The following is a 15,876-nucleotide window of genomic DNA, read 5'->3' as shown; positions in this document are numbered from 1 at the left end:
GGAACGTTTTGTGTCAAAATACACTGATAGACCACTTCCGTGCTTGTCAACTCGAGTGCCTTAACCAGCCCAACATCATGCTGCGGACAAAGACTTTGTCGGACCTTCGGTATCTTTGACGGAGAATACCATTGTCTTCCGTTGAGGCTGTTTGAGGGCTGTGCATCTGTTACTATATAAACGCTATGCTTGCCCGTTACGCGCTCACCCATACTATTGAAACAGCCTGTCAATAATGTTTACTCCCGACAACACTTGCGAGGAGAGAGGTAGAGGAGAGGAGGGGAAAGTGCCAGGCTCACTGCAAGTTTGGGATGACCTAGACGCACAGATAGACAGTTACTACTGTTGCCTTTGGTGGTCCTGGGCCATCTGCCGTCGCGCCTGGTGACCCGTGAGGCGTCTGATCATGGCCATAGTAGTCTATGTTTACAGCAACCCAAGTAGTTCTGGGTTGGGCCATATGTTGGGGGTTAGATCCGTCTCCTTACAGGCGGTGGCCAACGGAGATGGAAAGTCGGCGGCCGTTGAGGGAACGGAAACCCACCGTGACTGTGGCAGTACCCGTACAAGGTAAGATACAGATACCTGCCAACACTTAGAATCGACGTTGAGCAGGCCATGGTGAACACAAAGGTGAGGACCCTTCGCATCACATGCTCTATGCTGGTGCGCTTTTCGAGGAAACGCTGTACACAGCTTTGCTGCGTGTTTCGAGGTCTCCGAGGGCTTGCATGTGTAATCGCTGCGGACAGGGGAAAAGGCAGAGTGTTTTGTCACAATCAACGTTGTCGTCGACAGAGTATAGATATATGCCAACGTTAGCGCGTCTTACACACGATGGTGTGCATCCAGACATTCAAGACAATTGCTCTTTCAATAGAAACAAGCCTGACGGTTTGGCTTGGGTGGTAGCTAGTGAGTTATAGTCACCATTCGCAAGTATATATTTCAGGAACCTGCACTAACCCGGGACTCAGAAGTGAAAAGCTTAATCCTAGGAGCCTCAGCCGCAGTATCGAGATTCAAACATGGGACACTGATATAGGAGGAGGGACCTAGAGACGGATCATATGAAGTTGAACTAATGTGATACCTGTTTGTGCTGTATATATAACATGGACCTGTGCGATTAGAATGTGTTCATTTCGTGCACTGTCAACTCTGGAGAGCGGCTTTTATTCGTCGGAACAATCTCGAGCCACGGATAATATCCTATTTCATTTCTGGCTGTCCATATTATGGGACTAGGTTTGGGGTATCTTCGCTTACTCGTGCATTAGAAAGCTGATCCAGTGTAACTCTCTCCTGACGATTTGGCAACAGCAGCCTCGGTGAGATCAGTCCTAAGCTTCAAAAGTTCGCACTCCCGCTGCCCTTTTCTGAAATCAGCCATCATAGCCCGAGTTCTTTCTTCGTTCTTCTCAATCTCCTTGCGGAGTCTGTCCGACTCCTCCTCTGCAGCCTTGAAATGGGCGAGCTGTTCAGGGAGAACACCACTCATCGCGGCCTCGTCTTCCGCCGTCATTTTCCCGCCTGGCATGATGGGCGTCATTGTAGCAGCTTCTTTCTCGAAGACCGTCAACTGACGCTTCTCAGCCGCCGGACCCTTGGGCGGGTTGAACGGTTTTGACTGCGCTGTCGGGGTTGAAGGAATCGACGTAGACGAAGGAGTCTGGCCCCGAGGACCGGTGGGGACAGGGGCGTTGCTATTACCGTTGCTAACAGGTGCCGGTCCAGGTACTGGAGCCGGAGAGTCGTTACGGCTTTGGGATGGGGCTATCCAAGTGTTGCCTCGGCCCCCGCGACCGTAACCGCCACGTGTAGATCCGTAGCCCCTGGGCCCAGAGGGAGGCGCACCGGGACTAACAGCATCGCGACCAGATCCTGGTGCCGGTCTGTTAGGTGCGTCGTTGATCGATATAGAGCGTCGTGGAAAGTCTCGACCATCCCTATCATCACGAATGTCCCGCCGAGGTGCTCGGTCACCTCGAGGTCCGGTGGGAGGGGGCCGTAAGGCGGCCGGACCTCTGGGTGGTGATTTCGAGGCTATTCTCGAGACAGTCCGGACTGGGCTTCTGTCTCGAAGGGGTACTCGCTGGGGGGATCGAGAGTGATGTCGGGACGACAGGGGCGACTGTGGGTTAGACCGATCGTCTCGACGAGCAGTCGAAGGAAGCGGCGATGGTCGGCGGGATTGATCTCTGCTAGGGTATGTTGAAGCAACTGCCGGCTCTCGCGGAGGTGAGGGCCGTCGCTGCGCGGGGCCGTAACGGTCATCGCGGCGATCCATGCTGGGCGAGCGGCGTCTGTACGATGCACCGGGTCCTCTGGGAGGGGATACGCGGCGAGCAGGCGGGCTTCGCCTGTCCCGATCCCGTACATCGCGTCGGTCTCTCTCTAGAGATCTAGATCTACCTCTAAGCATGGTGTTAACATGGTCCAGGCGAGCATGGGAAGTAAGATGGTGGTAAGGGCTGCGGTAGTACGATTGCTCCTTCGTGTGACTCTGAGAAGCGTAGTATGACCCCGACGATATGACTTCAGGGACATGACTACCAGTGTGGCCCTGACGCTGATCAGGGGCCATGCGAGCCATGCTGCGCATCTCGAAGCGACGCGAGGGACTCTCACGGCCATACATGTGGCCACTGGGCCGAGTACCATGGATGCGAGCATGCGGCGACTGGCTAATGCGCTTGCGCTGCCCGATGGGGATGTTGTTAGGATTAGCTTCGCCGCCATCGAAAGCTGCGTGGGCTACGGGTTGGAAAGAATGAGACTGGGGTATTGACCTTGGATCCCTTTGGTTGAAGCCACGCCGATCCCTATCATCTCTAAGATCCCGTCGCACAGGCGAGAAGCGCCGAGGAGGCGGACTGTTGCGTCGAATCGGGGAGCGTCGCGGGGGGGAAGAGCGCCTGATCGGACTGCGAGAACGCTGTCGTCGCCACGTATCAGCAGCCGCGATACCACCTCTATCGTCGTCTCGGCCATGGTCCCGCGATCGGTCTGGTCTGAACGGGCTCCGTGACCGCCGCCGCGGAGTACGATCAGGTATGTAACGGTCTTCGTGGGCTGGGGGGCTTCGAGGTCGCTCTCGTGGGGGCAGAGGACTGCGAGCTCTCGGGGCTCGGGGAGGACTTCGCGGTCGTTCCCTCTGAGGTAGAGGACTACGAGCTCTGGGCTCTCGTGGGGGGCTTCTGCCGACAGGGCGGTCTCTTTGGGGCAAGGGACTGCGAGGGCGAAATCGTGGTTCTCTAGGAGGACTGCGAGGTCTTATCCTGGGTTCACGCGGGGGGCTTCGGGCACGATCTCTCGGCTCTCGTTCTCTGGCTATGGGGCTTTCACGGTCTGGCCCAGCGGGAGACTTGCCCCGTCGAGGTGTGCGATCGTTGAAGGGTCGATACGACTCGCCAGCGCCGTATCTAGTGACCTCGCCATCGTCGTATCTGTGTATAGATGCGAGGTTAGCATCTGGTGCATAGTTGAATATTGAACAAAGTGTTTTACGGCAGAAGGAAAGTTGGTCTCGGCATGGGTCGCTCTCGTGGCATGATGCATATTTCAGTGGAAAAGATGACTGGGCCCGCGGATTGGGAGAGGCGTCGCAGGATCATGGCATGGACCCCAAGACGTTGGCGCATACATGCCTACTCTGGGGAACGCAAGCCCACGACCAAGTTGTCCATGCACGCCTGGGCGAGGGAAGCGGAAGCAGAGGCAGAAGCAGAGGCAGAAGCGACGAGGAAAAAGGAAACAGCGATCCCATCCCGTTGCATTTTCCGGAGCCCCGAAATACATCTCGGGCGGGCGAATGCGGCATCAGAGAAGGAATATTCGGTTGCCTACCTTCGACTCATTTCGATCTCAATCTCGTTGTTTATTTCCTGGAGCTCGATCTCTCGCTGGCGTTGTATGCGTTGCAGGCGCTCGACGGGGTCGTCCTCAGGAGCGTTGATCTGCGCATAGGTCTGCACAGGTCTATCGGGTTGGTAGGCCTGGGGCTCTGGCGTCGGCGGTCGAGATTCGTAGCCCTGGCTGTCGTGGCTTCCGTTGTGATTATGGGGATAGTTGGAACCGTTGGACACGGAGCCAAAGTCCTGGAAGCCCAATCCTGATCCAAATGCGCGACCGTGACCGCGGCGATAGCGTCCGCCGCGGCCACGGTACCTTGTACCAGGACCAGGACCAGGACCGGCACCAGGATAGTGGTCGGGCATTTCCTCCCCCCCTGCGCTAGGCTCTAGTCGTATGGTATCGATAAGAGCTTCTGCTTCCCGCGTGGCACGTCTTTTTTCTTCTTCTTTTTTGGGGGGGCGGACTTAAATGACTTTGGAGGCTTGACAATGCTTGGCGAATTGGCTTGTCACCCAGAAGTCCTCCTACCCATTGGCTACTTAAGGCTGTGGGAGCAGTTGGTGAAAAGAGCGTTTGAACTCTCCAGGTTACCGGACAGAAAACAGTTCATGGACGGCTGAACCTTCGGTTTTCTTGCTTGACTCGAGTTCCTTTGTAATGGCGACCTTGACTGTTGGGCGTCCTCGGTTTAGGCCGGCCGATATTGTGGAACCAACAAGCCCAAAAAGATTTAGAGCGTTGCTAAAGCTGCAGGGCCAATCGTAGATCCGTTGTGCGCCGTCCAAAAACTTCATGAGCTTTTTGTCTATTTTTTGTATTTTACGAAACTTGACCCGCCACTTCTGCCGCTCTCAGGAAACGTGTGCAAATGTCTGGAGCTGCCACAGGCCAGCAAACATGGCTTCTCAGGCCAGGAAATTTATTGGTGTCGACTGGGCACGTCATGTCTACTTCAACCCCATGCACACAAAAGACATCTAAAGACCAAAAACAGGCCCGCTCCATTCTCGCATTCACCTACGGTGCAGCACGGTTAGTACCATACATAGTAGTAAGGTTACTACGGTGTAGTCTGCGGCAGATCGATTGTTTGACAGTTCAATCAGTGTTGGTCATTGAGTTGCCACCTTCTCGTCCTACCTATCATAGACCACGTGCCAAGGACACCCATTTATTGATATCAAACTTGCAAACATTTCGATTGAATGAGTCATTGAACAACTACATGTCGTCCATTCCTGGCTTGGATCTTCATCTCACCGTACAGACAAGCTGGGAAACGCTGGCAACAAATACTTTGTATAGGCGAACCCGCCTATATGCATGTGACCTTACTGACATTAGCATAGCGGGAGGCGCCCAGCTATCCTGGTCCAAGGCCTCACCTATACTACTCGTATCAGTTCAGCACGGAGTTCATCGGTATCAAGCAAGAGGGCGACTGGATTGTTGCATTTGCCACTTGCCTTGCTTGACACTCTGGGCAATCATGCCTTTGTCATGGTGAAGGTATTATATAGCCAGTACTACGGTTTCAATTCATGCTAGACTAGTCTAGGGACATGACCTGGCTCAAAGGCAAGGCGCCTAAGCTGTCTTCTCATCCTCCGTAGTGTATCCACTTCTGGTAAGTCGCTCGACGATGAACTCCTGCACCTCGCCTGCATGCTGTTGCATCATGCGATTCAATCCGACCTGATCACTCCTCTTCACATCACCGAAACGTCTCTTATTCACCTTTTTAGTGAGCTCCGGGTCCGCCCAGCACGCATGGTCCCGGGCTACATAGACCAGCGAGTTTCGTTTATACCACATAGACAGAGTCTCGTCAGTGGCCGACTTGACCGGTCGCAGGTTGCCAGTGACAAAGTTGACGACCCCCGAGATCCTTTCCTTGCAGTGTCTTTCTGTAAGCAGGAGCTTTACTCCCAAGTAAGCATTGCCGATGCCCATAAGGAAGAGGTCATCGCAGTCGTAGAGTTGCACGTAGTTGTCCCAGATGTAGTTCATAAGCTCCTTCACTTGACTCGACAATGATTGTTCATCTGCTCTCGGAGTAAATGGATCCACATCCTCTGGTTTTGTGATGTAGTGAGGCACATTAGCATCGATTATACCGAAACCGTTCTCTGTTGCCCATTTGATATAAGTGGTAACGCCATCCGACTAGTTCAGTCAGTAAGTCGAAGTATTGGTTGATAATGTAGAAAACTGGACAATACAACACAGAAAATACAATGTAGAACAGGAGAAGCACATTGGTATGATATGTATCGCCGAAGGACTTACGATGAAAGCATTATGCGGGTCGACTGTATTTTCAATCAGGTCCGGCATGGCGACGAGTTCAGGTCTGGTGAAAAATTAGCTCGCGATAGAGTATATTGGTTCGAGATTTGGCAGGTCGTATGGTGAAACTTAGAAAGAAAGAAAAAAAAAAAAGGGGGGGGGGGGGGGGGGGTGGGTTTAAGAGCCACGGATGATAAGATGCAACAGCATGACATAGTTTGGCTTGTTCTGCGCAGTAGGCTGAGACGGCACAAGCGAAGGCAACTTACGCATCGTGAATAATGATGATGACCTTCTTCTTTTGTGAGATACCAGGGGTTATAAGTACTTGATTCTCGAACGACTTGTAAAGAGCCTCGCGTTGGATGAATAAGGGTATCATGTTGAAGTGCTCCGCTAAGTTCTGTCGTTGGTAGCTTCGGATGGCATCATGGAGCCTTAAAGTGCCAGCTGCGCCCATGTCCTGAACATTAATCACTCCAGGGCGCATGCATTCCCAGTAGGGGGCTTGTGCGGCTTGTACCTTGGCCAGTACCTTGGCTGCACCTTTGTCGATTCGTGGCATGCCCATCTTCGGAGGCGGTTCACCCATAAGCGTTCGTGCCACCGCTAGAGCAGAGTGTGATATCGCAACCAGGTTGTAGCCACCCTCAAGACAGACGGCCACCCTACCACCGGCAAGTGACATAAGCATGTGCGTCATGTGAGCATAGCAACCCGGAGTCACGAAACATCCGCCAAGCTCGTCTCCGTCTGCCGCATCAAATCCTGCGGAAATGATGACTAGATCAGGATCAAACTCTCGAGCGATCGGCATTACGATCTTCTGGAACGCAGCCAGATATTCACCATCCCCCATTCCTTGGTTGTCCCAGCCAATGTTGACATTTCTCCCTTTACCAAGATCGTCACCGATAGCGTCGATACCGCCATCTGGTATCAAGGGGTTATCTGGCTTGCCAGGGTAGAAATTACCGTTGTCATAAACATGCAAGGAGATGTATAGGACATTAGGGTCGTCGTAGAACATGTTTTGGATACCGTTTCCGTGATGCACATCCCAATCCAGAATGAGTACTTTGCGGCATGTTTCCGGGTACTCTTGTTGGCAGACCTTTGCTGCAACTGGCACGTTGTTGAAGAAACAAAATCCCATCGGGGTATCAAATTCTGCATGGTGTCCAGGTGGTCTGATGACAGCAAAGCCGTTCTTGATTTTGCCCTCAACGACATTCTTACAGGTCTCGATTGCCCCTCCAGCTGCTAGCAAAGCGGCCTCGAAGGACAATGAACCTACATAGAGGGATGCCCGACCTTGGTCCAACTCATGACTCAGCTTGCGCAGTTCCTGGGTATCAAGGTTGACAAAGTCTGACACATAGTCATAATGGCGTTTAGTGTGTACAGTGGTTATTTCCTCCTCCGTGGCCTCACGAGCTGGAATTCTCCACATGTACTTTGTTGGAGTGTCTCGAATGACATCAGCAAGGTCAGTGTCGGCACCCGTGAAAATGAGACCTTCTTGCTTGAAGATCTTCATTATCTCCTCGATTCTCCGTGGATCTTCAGGATGATGGGGCGTGGGACCAAAGTCCGCGTTTGCGTGTAACTTCATGCGATCGTCGTAACAGCAGCCCGTAGGCAAAAGTTTCTGGCGTGCCAGAGACCGCAGAAACTCCAAGTTCTCATCAGGCGACTCGTACTCATCAATTATGAGACTTTCCTCGTCTGAGTAACCTATAACATTGCCAACCTGATGCACGGCCGCGCCATTGGGTGCATCTGTCATGTTATGGTCGATCTCCTCGTCAGCCATGATTTCGTGGAGTCAGTTAATTCTTCCCAGACTGGCAGGGGATTGACGCTGAAATGATGACTCCTAGCGGCCCTGATGCGTCACACGCACATGCTCCTACACAGACCCCGTCGAGCACACCAATACTCCAAAAGCTGTACCGCGAGTCAGCGGTTCTTCCACGTTGACAGGCAGTGTCAAAGTACGAGTAATCAAACTGCTTTTGGTTCAATGCCCAGCTGGAACAAATCGTCACGGACAGATTGTTCGATGGTGAAAAGGGATATTATAGACTAGCAGAAAAACGTGGGTGCTATGATCCAGGCCTCGTGGCTAAAGCGTGTTATAAAAGGGATGACTTACAACTTATCACCAGATAGTGGCTTTTCAGGTGAAGGAGCACACCAAGCACAGACCGGCGGCGAGCGCAATCGCGCAGGACGTCCACAAATAAGTGATGGCGAATTTGGGCTCTACTTATTGCGAATCAACATATTTTGCTGTGAATTTGACGCAGACTCAAGAGCGCGCAACGTACTGCGCTTGGCGGGTGCTGTGGTGGTTTGATGGTGGTAGATGGAGAGAAATGTAGCACTGTCGCGCTAGACTTGGAAAGCGCGGCTGGCGACCGGGCAGCGGTTCCCGTCAACGCACCAGCCACTCATGCTCTAATAATGCCTACCTTTCAAGTTATCTGCCTTACAAACGAACAAAACGCGTGGACGAAGCTGCTTACCGTATCTTTATTCTATGGATATTGGTCTCTTTTCCCGTTTCTTTTATCCTTATTAATGCGATTTGTGCAGCTTTAATTCCCTTTTTGGGCTGTGAGTTGGGGTGTACAGCATGATATGGATCCGTACACTAGGTAGATCACCAGGTAGACCACGACTTATCACTTGTTTTTGAGCAGAGATTCAAGAGCAGCAATGGTGGTATAGGGCAAACACCTTTCATTGAAGAATTAATTTGGATATTCTTTCCAGGCCTATGCAAACACAAGTACTCCTAGCAGACTGTCCTCAGATGTTCATGGTAGGTCCAAGATAAACCGTCCCGTCCTCCTACTTAGAGAATGCAAACAGTTGTCATGACCAGGCAGAGGCGAGCCACAAACCACAAACGTGGAAGACAGACCTATTAGTCTTCAGTGGTGACAGAAAACGGCAAGGCCTAGAAATGAAAGTCGAGCTCACGCCCATCATCGCCAGGACCGATGCGCCTAGGTGACCCCGTTGGATAAGACAGTATTTCCTGTCTGGTCAAGGGAGGCTTGCCGGTGGTCCAAGCATCTGTCTTAAAAATGCCTTTCTCGTCCTTAAAACAGTCCTCGTCAAGGATCCCACTTGCTGGTATGTCTGTGAAAGCATTAGACATCAGCAAGAGTCGTTCTTGTAGTACGATATTGATCGACCACGTCAATGTTTCCTGCAGCTCGGGAAAGTCGCGCTGGCTTTGGCGTGCTCTGTTGATGACCGCAGACTTGCTGAGACGAGGTGTGTTCCTAAAGAGGTACCTGAGCTGTTGCGGGTCTAGCTTCAAGTACGTGCTGACAATATCTTTAGATCGCCAATCATCCCAGCCCCAGGGTTTGGGCTGCCAGTCCTGCGAGAGTGTAAGTCAAGTTCAGACAGTGCTGATATTGAGCCTTTAAGCTTACCTTTGCGTTATAGGAGGAGCAAATATCGCGCTGAATTGCACCACGAAGGGTCTCCCATAAATCGTCAAGCTCCCGAACTTCAACGGAAGTCATGATTCGCAGGTGATATAACCTGGCATCCGTTTCCAGGAGTCTTGGCAAGAAGATGGAGCGATCATACCTACCATGAAAACATTCCGAATAGAGCCACCATCTGGCAACCGCCGTCCGTAGCCGGTGCTCTTCACTTGGCCGTAAGCATCGAGCGTCTTCAGGGTTTTTGTGCCAGCGGATTCTCGGGAATTCCTCCACCCACCAATCGATGACTTTGATCTTGTTCCAGAGACGAGCAAGATCACCAACGCCTAAGACAATCTTGCGAGGGCAGATGAGTTTTCCGTCTCGAAAACCTACTGCGGCTTGCATAAGGTCAATGTGCTTTTTTGAGCCACGATTAATATCGACGCTGATTCGGCGTGGATGTAGCATGGCGTCTGGTGAGAAGTCTCTCCTGTCAATGGTGTGCAGGAGGAGCATGGGGTCTAACTCAACCTGATGAATTAAGACAGTTGTCATGATGCTTGCTTGGTTTTCCATGAAAATCTCATGGAACTTCTTGTTCGACAAGACAAAGGATGTGAGATCGCTCACACCCATATGCTTCATCATTTCTAAGATGAGCTCTGTAGGGACCGCTTGGAACGGACTTATAATTGAAGGCACCATGCTCGCTATAGACCTCAGGTTGCAAGAATGAAAATCAGATAAATTCGCTTTGCCTGGAAGGACTGGTTTAGCTGATCTGGGTTGAATCGATGAGCTAGATACCACTTTTGAGAAATAATGGCGGATCTTACCTGGAGCCCCCTTTATCGCGATAGGTGTAGATAGCGCGTAAACAGCGTCTCGCAGTGAGTGCTTCGCTATCGGTACGTACAGCAAGCCGCAAAGAATCACTCTTTACAGTATAGTGAACCCCGTACAACTTTCCTCCTCTGAATACAAGACTTCCCTTCCCCTTCCTACCCGGAAGCGAAACCAACTGCCCTGAAGTGACGAACAAGAAGACCGGGTCAACTGACTAAGGCTAGGTTTCGATCTTGTTCTGAGACCTCCAAAGCCTACGCCTACACCCTTTGATAACGAGAAGGATCAAAGGGTAGCGAGTTAATGCACTCAATCAACACAAACCCCAACTTTGGGGCTATCAACTATATAATAGATGTACATAGACATTGTCGGTGGTGGTTTTGCAATCGCCATGAAGGCGTGATCGGGGTGTTGTGCCATGATGATGTGGTTGAGAAAGAGGAAACCACCCAAGAGTTCTTGACTCAGGCGACTTGTCGTATAACGATCCCGGTGCATTGGTTCCCCTGGCACCGTCGGTACCGGGTTATCTTAGTGCCGTTTCTGCATTGAATAGCCAAGGACAGTTTGCGCATGGCTTGTTATCATCTACAGATATATCGTAACTTATGAGACGGGTAAGAGTCAAATGTGATGCGGTCTTTTCTGTAGAGAACCCCATAGTACTTTTGGATACCTACGCAGTGTGGATGCATGATATTCGACAACTCGGTAGATCCGTACTCCGTAGACCAAAGAACGTTACACACGTTACTCCGTTCGCATAGTGCACTTGCCACACCCGTGCGCCACAGAATGGATAAGAGTATCCCAATCGCTCTTATCGCGGGTCCCTCCAAAAAAAAGTCCCGCCGCAAGTTCGCGAACATCTTCATCTGGTCAACCGAAGCGCTTCATGCTACATTTCACGATTGAAGCCACCATTAACTTCGCTCTGAAAGCTTGAATACGTTTCTTCTTCTTTGCACCCCTTGCAATCGAACAATCGACCGTGACCATGGGAGCATCTGTTTACAAGTCGCTCTCGAAGGGTAGCGCTGACAAGAAGGGCGAGGCTCCTACCAATGGCGTCCGCAAGAACAAGCAGAAAGTGCTTATTCTCAGCTCGCGAGGTGTTACCTACAGACATAGGCACCTTCTAAATGACCTGGCGGCTCTCATTCCTCACGGCCGAAAGGATGCGAAGTAAGCAATATCCGGAGTCTCCACGGCAATACTCGCAAGAAGCCGTTAGGCTGTCTTGATGAAGCAATTACTGACTTGGGGTGCTGCAGATTCGATACCAAGAGCAAGTTATACCAGCTGAATGAGCTGGCTGAGTTATACAACTGCAACAACACCCTCTTCTTCGAAGCACGAAAGGGCCAAGATCTATATGTCTGGTTAAGCAAGGTTCCTAATGGTCCTACGGTCAAGATGCACCTTCAAAACTGTACGTTTATTGCATGGAATTGGAAGCTGAACTGGGGTAGAACTAATTCAATACAACAGTACACACGTCCGAAGAGCTTAATTTCACTGGCAACTGCCTGAAGGGCAGTCGACCGATTCTCAGTTTCGATGGTATGCGACTCTCAATGCCCTTTATCAATCACTCTTTCAGTCATTCCTTTCCACTGTATCAGGGTGGTGGTTTGAACCGCCCAAGATTTCTATCCAAAGGAAAACATACTGACCTCGCATTATCGCATAGGTGCCTTCGATGAACAGCCTTACTTGCGCGTTATCAAGGAGCTGTTCCTGCAACAATTCGGTATGCAACTCCTAGACGTCTTCATCACCATTTCCAGCTATTATACTTTCCTGTCTTGAGGGACTTTGAATTGGTTATATCTCTGTACAAATAGAATCCTACTAACATGTGATCATTACATAGGTGTCCCGCAAGGTGCAAGAAAATCGAAACCTTTCGTCGACCGTGTCATGGGTTTCAGCGTTGCAGATGGTAAGATCTGGGTGCGTAACTACCAGATTAGCGAAGTAGAAGCTTCGAAAGGCAAGGATGGTGAAGATACAGAGGCTGCCGCATCAACAAAGAGCAAGAACAAGGAGACCGAGATCTCATTGGTGGAAATCGGTCCCAGATTTGTTTGTAAGCAATTCTCACATTCATTCCCTTTTCTTGCCTGCACGTCAATGGAGTCGATACTGCCTAACAGAAGCATTTACATGTTTCATGGCTGTATTTGCAATATCTCAGCAGGCTTTATAAACCATGTCAGAAATGTTTGCTAACTCCCGGTTCTGTAGTGACACCCATTATTATCCAAGAGGGATCGTTCGGTAAGTAACATCCACCTGGAATCTCTCCAGCTCACAAGAAGAGGCAACTGCTGACGCTGACATACTGTAGGTGGGCCGATTCTTTACGAGAACAAGGAGTTCGTGTCGCCAAACCAGGTCAGAGCCGATCTGAGAAGATCCAAGGCAGTCAAGCACAATGCCAGGGCAGAACAGTACGTGGACAGACTGGCCAAGAAGGGCGACCTTGGTCTACGGACGAGTGGTGGCAAAGCAGCGAAGCCTGATGCTCTCGACACGAGACATCTCTTTGCTTAAGACTTCGAAACTTTCGCAGTTTGGCGTTCGGTGTTTAAGAGGTCCTTGCGATCCAGGGAACAAAAGTAGGAAGATACCTTTAGACTGTTGGACTGTTTCGCTTGGGCTATGCATGATACAAGGTCCTTTGCTGAAGAACGAAATCTGGGATGTTGCAATAGTAGGAGTACATGCGTATATTTTATATGTGAACCAGACGGACCGGCGCATCAATATCACTAGCACCACTGACAGCCATTTTGACCGTGAGCGCATCCGTTGCAGGTACTCGTCCTCATTTCATCTACAAGAAACACCAAAATCAAAGATGTGGCTGAGTACCCCTTGGTCGAGACGGGGGGAAGATTGTTTGGGTCTCGGAACGTCGAATTCATCATTAAACGAAATGCGGGTGAGGTGACTGTCAGGTTCTCTAAGTTCCTCAAGTCCCCCTCTGAATGCTGCAACGTGCCCCCGGATACAACGCAAGACAAAAATCACATGTATGACGCCGTAACTCATCATTCCAGCCCTATGAACCATTCTCAAAGGAACATTATGAGATATAGCCCCCTCATACAGTAAATCAACAGCACTTGCCCCCCTTAGCCGCGTCGCCGTCTGCGGGCTTGGTGCTATGAGACAGGTCAGTGCGTGTCTTGAGTGTAAGTCGTATCGAACTTCCCCTAGCTATCCGGGCAAGACCCGGAAGGCACGAGGGCAGCTGGTTTTGTGACTTACAGAGGAATGGTGGTGCCTGCTGTGATCGGGTTTTGAGCCTCGCCGCTGTCCAATGCCTTGCTAGATACGATACGGTAGATTTCTAAGAACCGAGCATTTTAGCAGGGGGTTTCTCAAGGGGAGGCTGTAGGAGACGTACCAGTCAGAATGTTTTGGAAAGCAAGCTCGACGTTGCTGGCATCAAGAGCCGAAGTCTCGATGAAGGAAAGGTGGTTTTCGCCTAGAAGCAGGATCAGCACAAAGAAAACACCAGTGTGAATGCCCCAGGGGCAACATACTCGCAAAGGCCTTGGCCTCATCTGTGGGAACGGCGCGCAGGTGTCGCAAATCGCTCTTGTTTCCGACCAGCATGATAACGATGTTGGCGTCGGCGTGGTCGCGCAGCTCCTTCAGCCATCGCGTGACGTTCTCGTAGGTCTGGTGCTTGCTGATGTCGTAAACGAGGAGGGCACCCACTGCGCCACGGTAGTAGGCAGAGGTGATGGCGCGATATCTCTCCTGGCCGGCTGTGTCCCAGATCTGCGCCTTGATGGTCTTGGAGTCGACCTGGATCGAACGTGTAGCAAACTCGACACCGATTGTGGACTTTGAGTCCAGGTTGAACTCGTTTCGGGTGAAACGACTAAGCAGGTTGGACTTTCCAACTCCTGAGTCTCCGATCAGGACCACTACATCGTCATGTCAGTATGTCGCATTGCGAATATGGCCAGCGGCGCCCGGGTGGATCGTCGCACCTTTGAAGAGGAACTGGACATTGCTCTGGTTAGCGATATGTATCCCTCGGGCAGTAGAGGAAGCAAGCAGGAGGCCACCGAGCAGCAACGAGCGGGTTGCAATTGCAGAGCGGGATGTGGGACAGGGGCAAGGCGCATGAGGGGCAGAACAGCAAACCAAGCTTACATCATATTCATCGTTGGCCATGCTGGGCAATTAGTTCTCGGTCTCGGGGGGTCTCTCGAAGGAAATGTCGGTGGATGAGAAGGCGTATGGCGGGATGTTTGTTCAGGAGAGTCGAGTGTCGACGGAATGCGGGTCGCGTTTGGTTGCCCCCAACTGGAACTGGAACTGGAAATGGACTGTTATCGGTGTGGTCGATAAAGAATCAATCAAACCAAACGAAACGGAGAAGGAAGTGTAAAGTCGGTTTCAAAAGTAAGCGCAGATAGATGCCTGTACTTTTACAGCTCCGTGCTGTAGGTTAGGGAGGTAACTTACTTGATTAGCTGCCTACAGTAGTCCAAGTGGGAGAAGGAGTGGGAGTGGGAGTATGTACCGTGATTACAATAGTTAACTTAACATGTAGGAATCGTCCAAGGTTAGGCTACTTTACTTGATAGACGTCAGCCGATCGAGTATGTATTTCGCTCCGACTTGGGGTGTGCATCACAAAGATCAGTTTGACGTCGATCAACCTCCAAACTCTTATTACGGCTGCCTCCAAATTGAACAAACCACTGTGCAGTCTGATGCATTTTGGCCACAAGCCTGTCGTGGTCCAAGATGTCGGTCAAGATGTCTACATACATACTTCAGTACTCCAGCATGTACTTACTTACTGTAACTGACTTGAGGCAGGTATGGTGCCTTGTCTCAGCGCTGCTTTGGCTGCTGTTTACTGGGGTTCAAGCTAGGATGGTTGCTTTCAGTGACCCATCCACAGCAGACATTCAGGGAGTTCCAACGCTACCAGGCTGCCAGGCGATTTAAATGACAGCTCACAAGGCCCTTTAGGGTCCAGGTTGGTTCCACTTTCGTGTCTTTGTTCTTGGTCCACACCAAACCCCCGCCGCAACTGTCAGCCGGCTGCGGCTGGAATCATCTACCGAGCATGTCTTTTTGTTAGTGTCCCTGGTGTCCTACCTAAAACACATATGCTGCAAGCTCTGTTGGGCGGTTTGCCAAAAGCAAAAACACACGGTTCGTACAACATCATGCATTTTGGGGAAATTCCACAATTTGGCGTAATTACAACTAGTATCTGGTCATAAAATGTCTCACTATCTGCTGTTACATTTAGCTTTTCCATAGTATTCATGCTTATCCGCACGAGAACTCGCCTGTCGTGGAAATTTTGGACACTACCTGTTTCCATGGTCATGTTGGCTACAACTAATTCTTTAATACCTACCGTAATTAATGTATT

General features: G+C 50.9%; 6 protein-coding genes across 6 annotated transcripts; 2 read left to right on the top strand and 4 right to left on the bottom strand.

Annotated features, from left to right (window-relative positions):
• The first annotated feature begins 206 nt into the window (after positions 1-206).
• Positions 207-1,164, top strand: BKA67DRAFT_170329 (uncharacterized protein). Its single transcript, XM_046095219.1, has 3 exons — positions 207-573; positions 637-918; positions 981-1,164. Exons 1-3 carry the CDS (start codon positions 426-428, stop codon positions 1,046-1,048), a joined length of 498 nt encoding a protein of 165 aa, XP_045961058.1. The 5' UTR covers positions 207-425; the 3' UTR covers positions 1,049-1,164.
• On the bottom strand, positions 1,105-4,100 carry BKA67DRAFT_170394 (uncharacterized protein). Its single transcript, XM_046095220.1, has 3 exons — positions 3,650-4,100; positions 2,796-3,452; positions 1,105-2,420 (listed from the first exon to the last, which is right to left on the bottom strand). The coding sequence occupies exons 1-3, from the start codon at positions 3,802-3,804 to the stop codon at positions 1,280-1,282; spliced, it is 1,953 nt and encodes a 650-aa protein (XP_045961057.1). The 5' UTR covers positions 3,805-4,100; the 3' UTR covers positions 1,105-1,279.
• A 1,096-nt stretch (positions 4,101-5,196) lies between these two features.
• Positions 5,197-8,331, bottom strand: BKA67DRAFT_553290 (histone deacetylase). The gene is made up of 3 exons (XM_046101899.1): positions 6,420-8,331; positions 6,151-6,214; positions 5,197-6,027 (listed from the first exon to the last, which is right to left on the bottom strand). The coding sequence occupies exons 1-3, from the start codon at positions 7,964-7,966 to the stop codon at positions 5,449-5,451; spliced, it is 2,190 nt and encodes a 729-aa protein (XP_045961056.1). The 5' UTR covers positions 7,967-8,331; the 3' UTR covers positions 5,197-5,448.
• A 787-nt stretch (positions 8,332-9,118) lies between these two features.
• Positions 9,119-10,310, bottom strand: BKA67DRAFT_655128 (uncharacterized protein; the record flags this gene model as incomplete). Its single annotated transcript, XM_046106692.1, has 2 exons — positions 9,119-9,550; positions 9,606-10,310. The coding sequence occupies 2 exons, from the start codon at positions 10,308-10,310 to the stop codon at positions 9,119-9,121; spliced, it is 1,137 nt and encodes a 378-aa protein (XP_045961055.1).
• Positions 10,311-11,316: 1,006 nt separating this feature from the next.
• BKA67DRAFT_553280 (brix domain-containing protein 2) lies at positions 11,317-13,221 on the top strand. The gene is made up of 7 exons (XM_046101898.1): positions 11,317-11,639; positions 11,729-11,886; positions 11,946-12,017; positions 12,148-12,207; positions 12,331-12,546; positions 12,705-12,737; positions 12,808-13,221. The coding sequence occupies exons 1-7, from the start codon at positions 11,452-11,454 to the stop codon at positions 13,011-13,013; spliced, it is 933 nt and encodes a 310-aa protein (XP_045961054.1). The 5' UTR covers positions 11,317-11,451; the 3' UTR covers positions 13,014-13,221.
• Positions 13,222-13,578: 357 nt separating this feature from the next.
• BKA67DRAFT_655126 (putative ras GTPase Rab11) lies at positions 13,579-14,654 on the bottom strand (the record flags this gene model as incomplete). Its single annotated transcript, XM_046106691.1, has 6 exons — positions 13,579-13,627; positions 13,734-13,815; positions 13,873-13,953; positions 14,012-14,401; positions 14,468-14,480; positions 14,634-14,654. 6 exons carry the CDS (start codon positions 14,652-14,654, stop codon positions 13,579-13,581), a joined length of 636 nt encoding a protein of 211 aa, XP_045961053.1.
• Between the last annotated feature and the right edge of the window lie 1,222 nt (positions 14,655-15,876).

Source organism: Truncatella angustata, assembly GCF_020726525.1.
Source record: "Truncatella angustata strain MPI-SDFR-AT-0073 chromosome Unknown BKA67scaffold_2, whole genome shotgun sequence".
Classification (NCBI taxonomy): domain Eukaryota; kingdom Fungi; phylum Ascomycota; class Sordariomycetes; order Amphisphaeriales; family Sporocadaceae; genus Truncatella; species Truncatella angustata.
The sequence above is the reverse complement of the archived record's forward strand: the minus strand, read 5'-3'. Positions and strand labels throughout refer to the sequence as shown.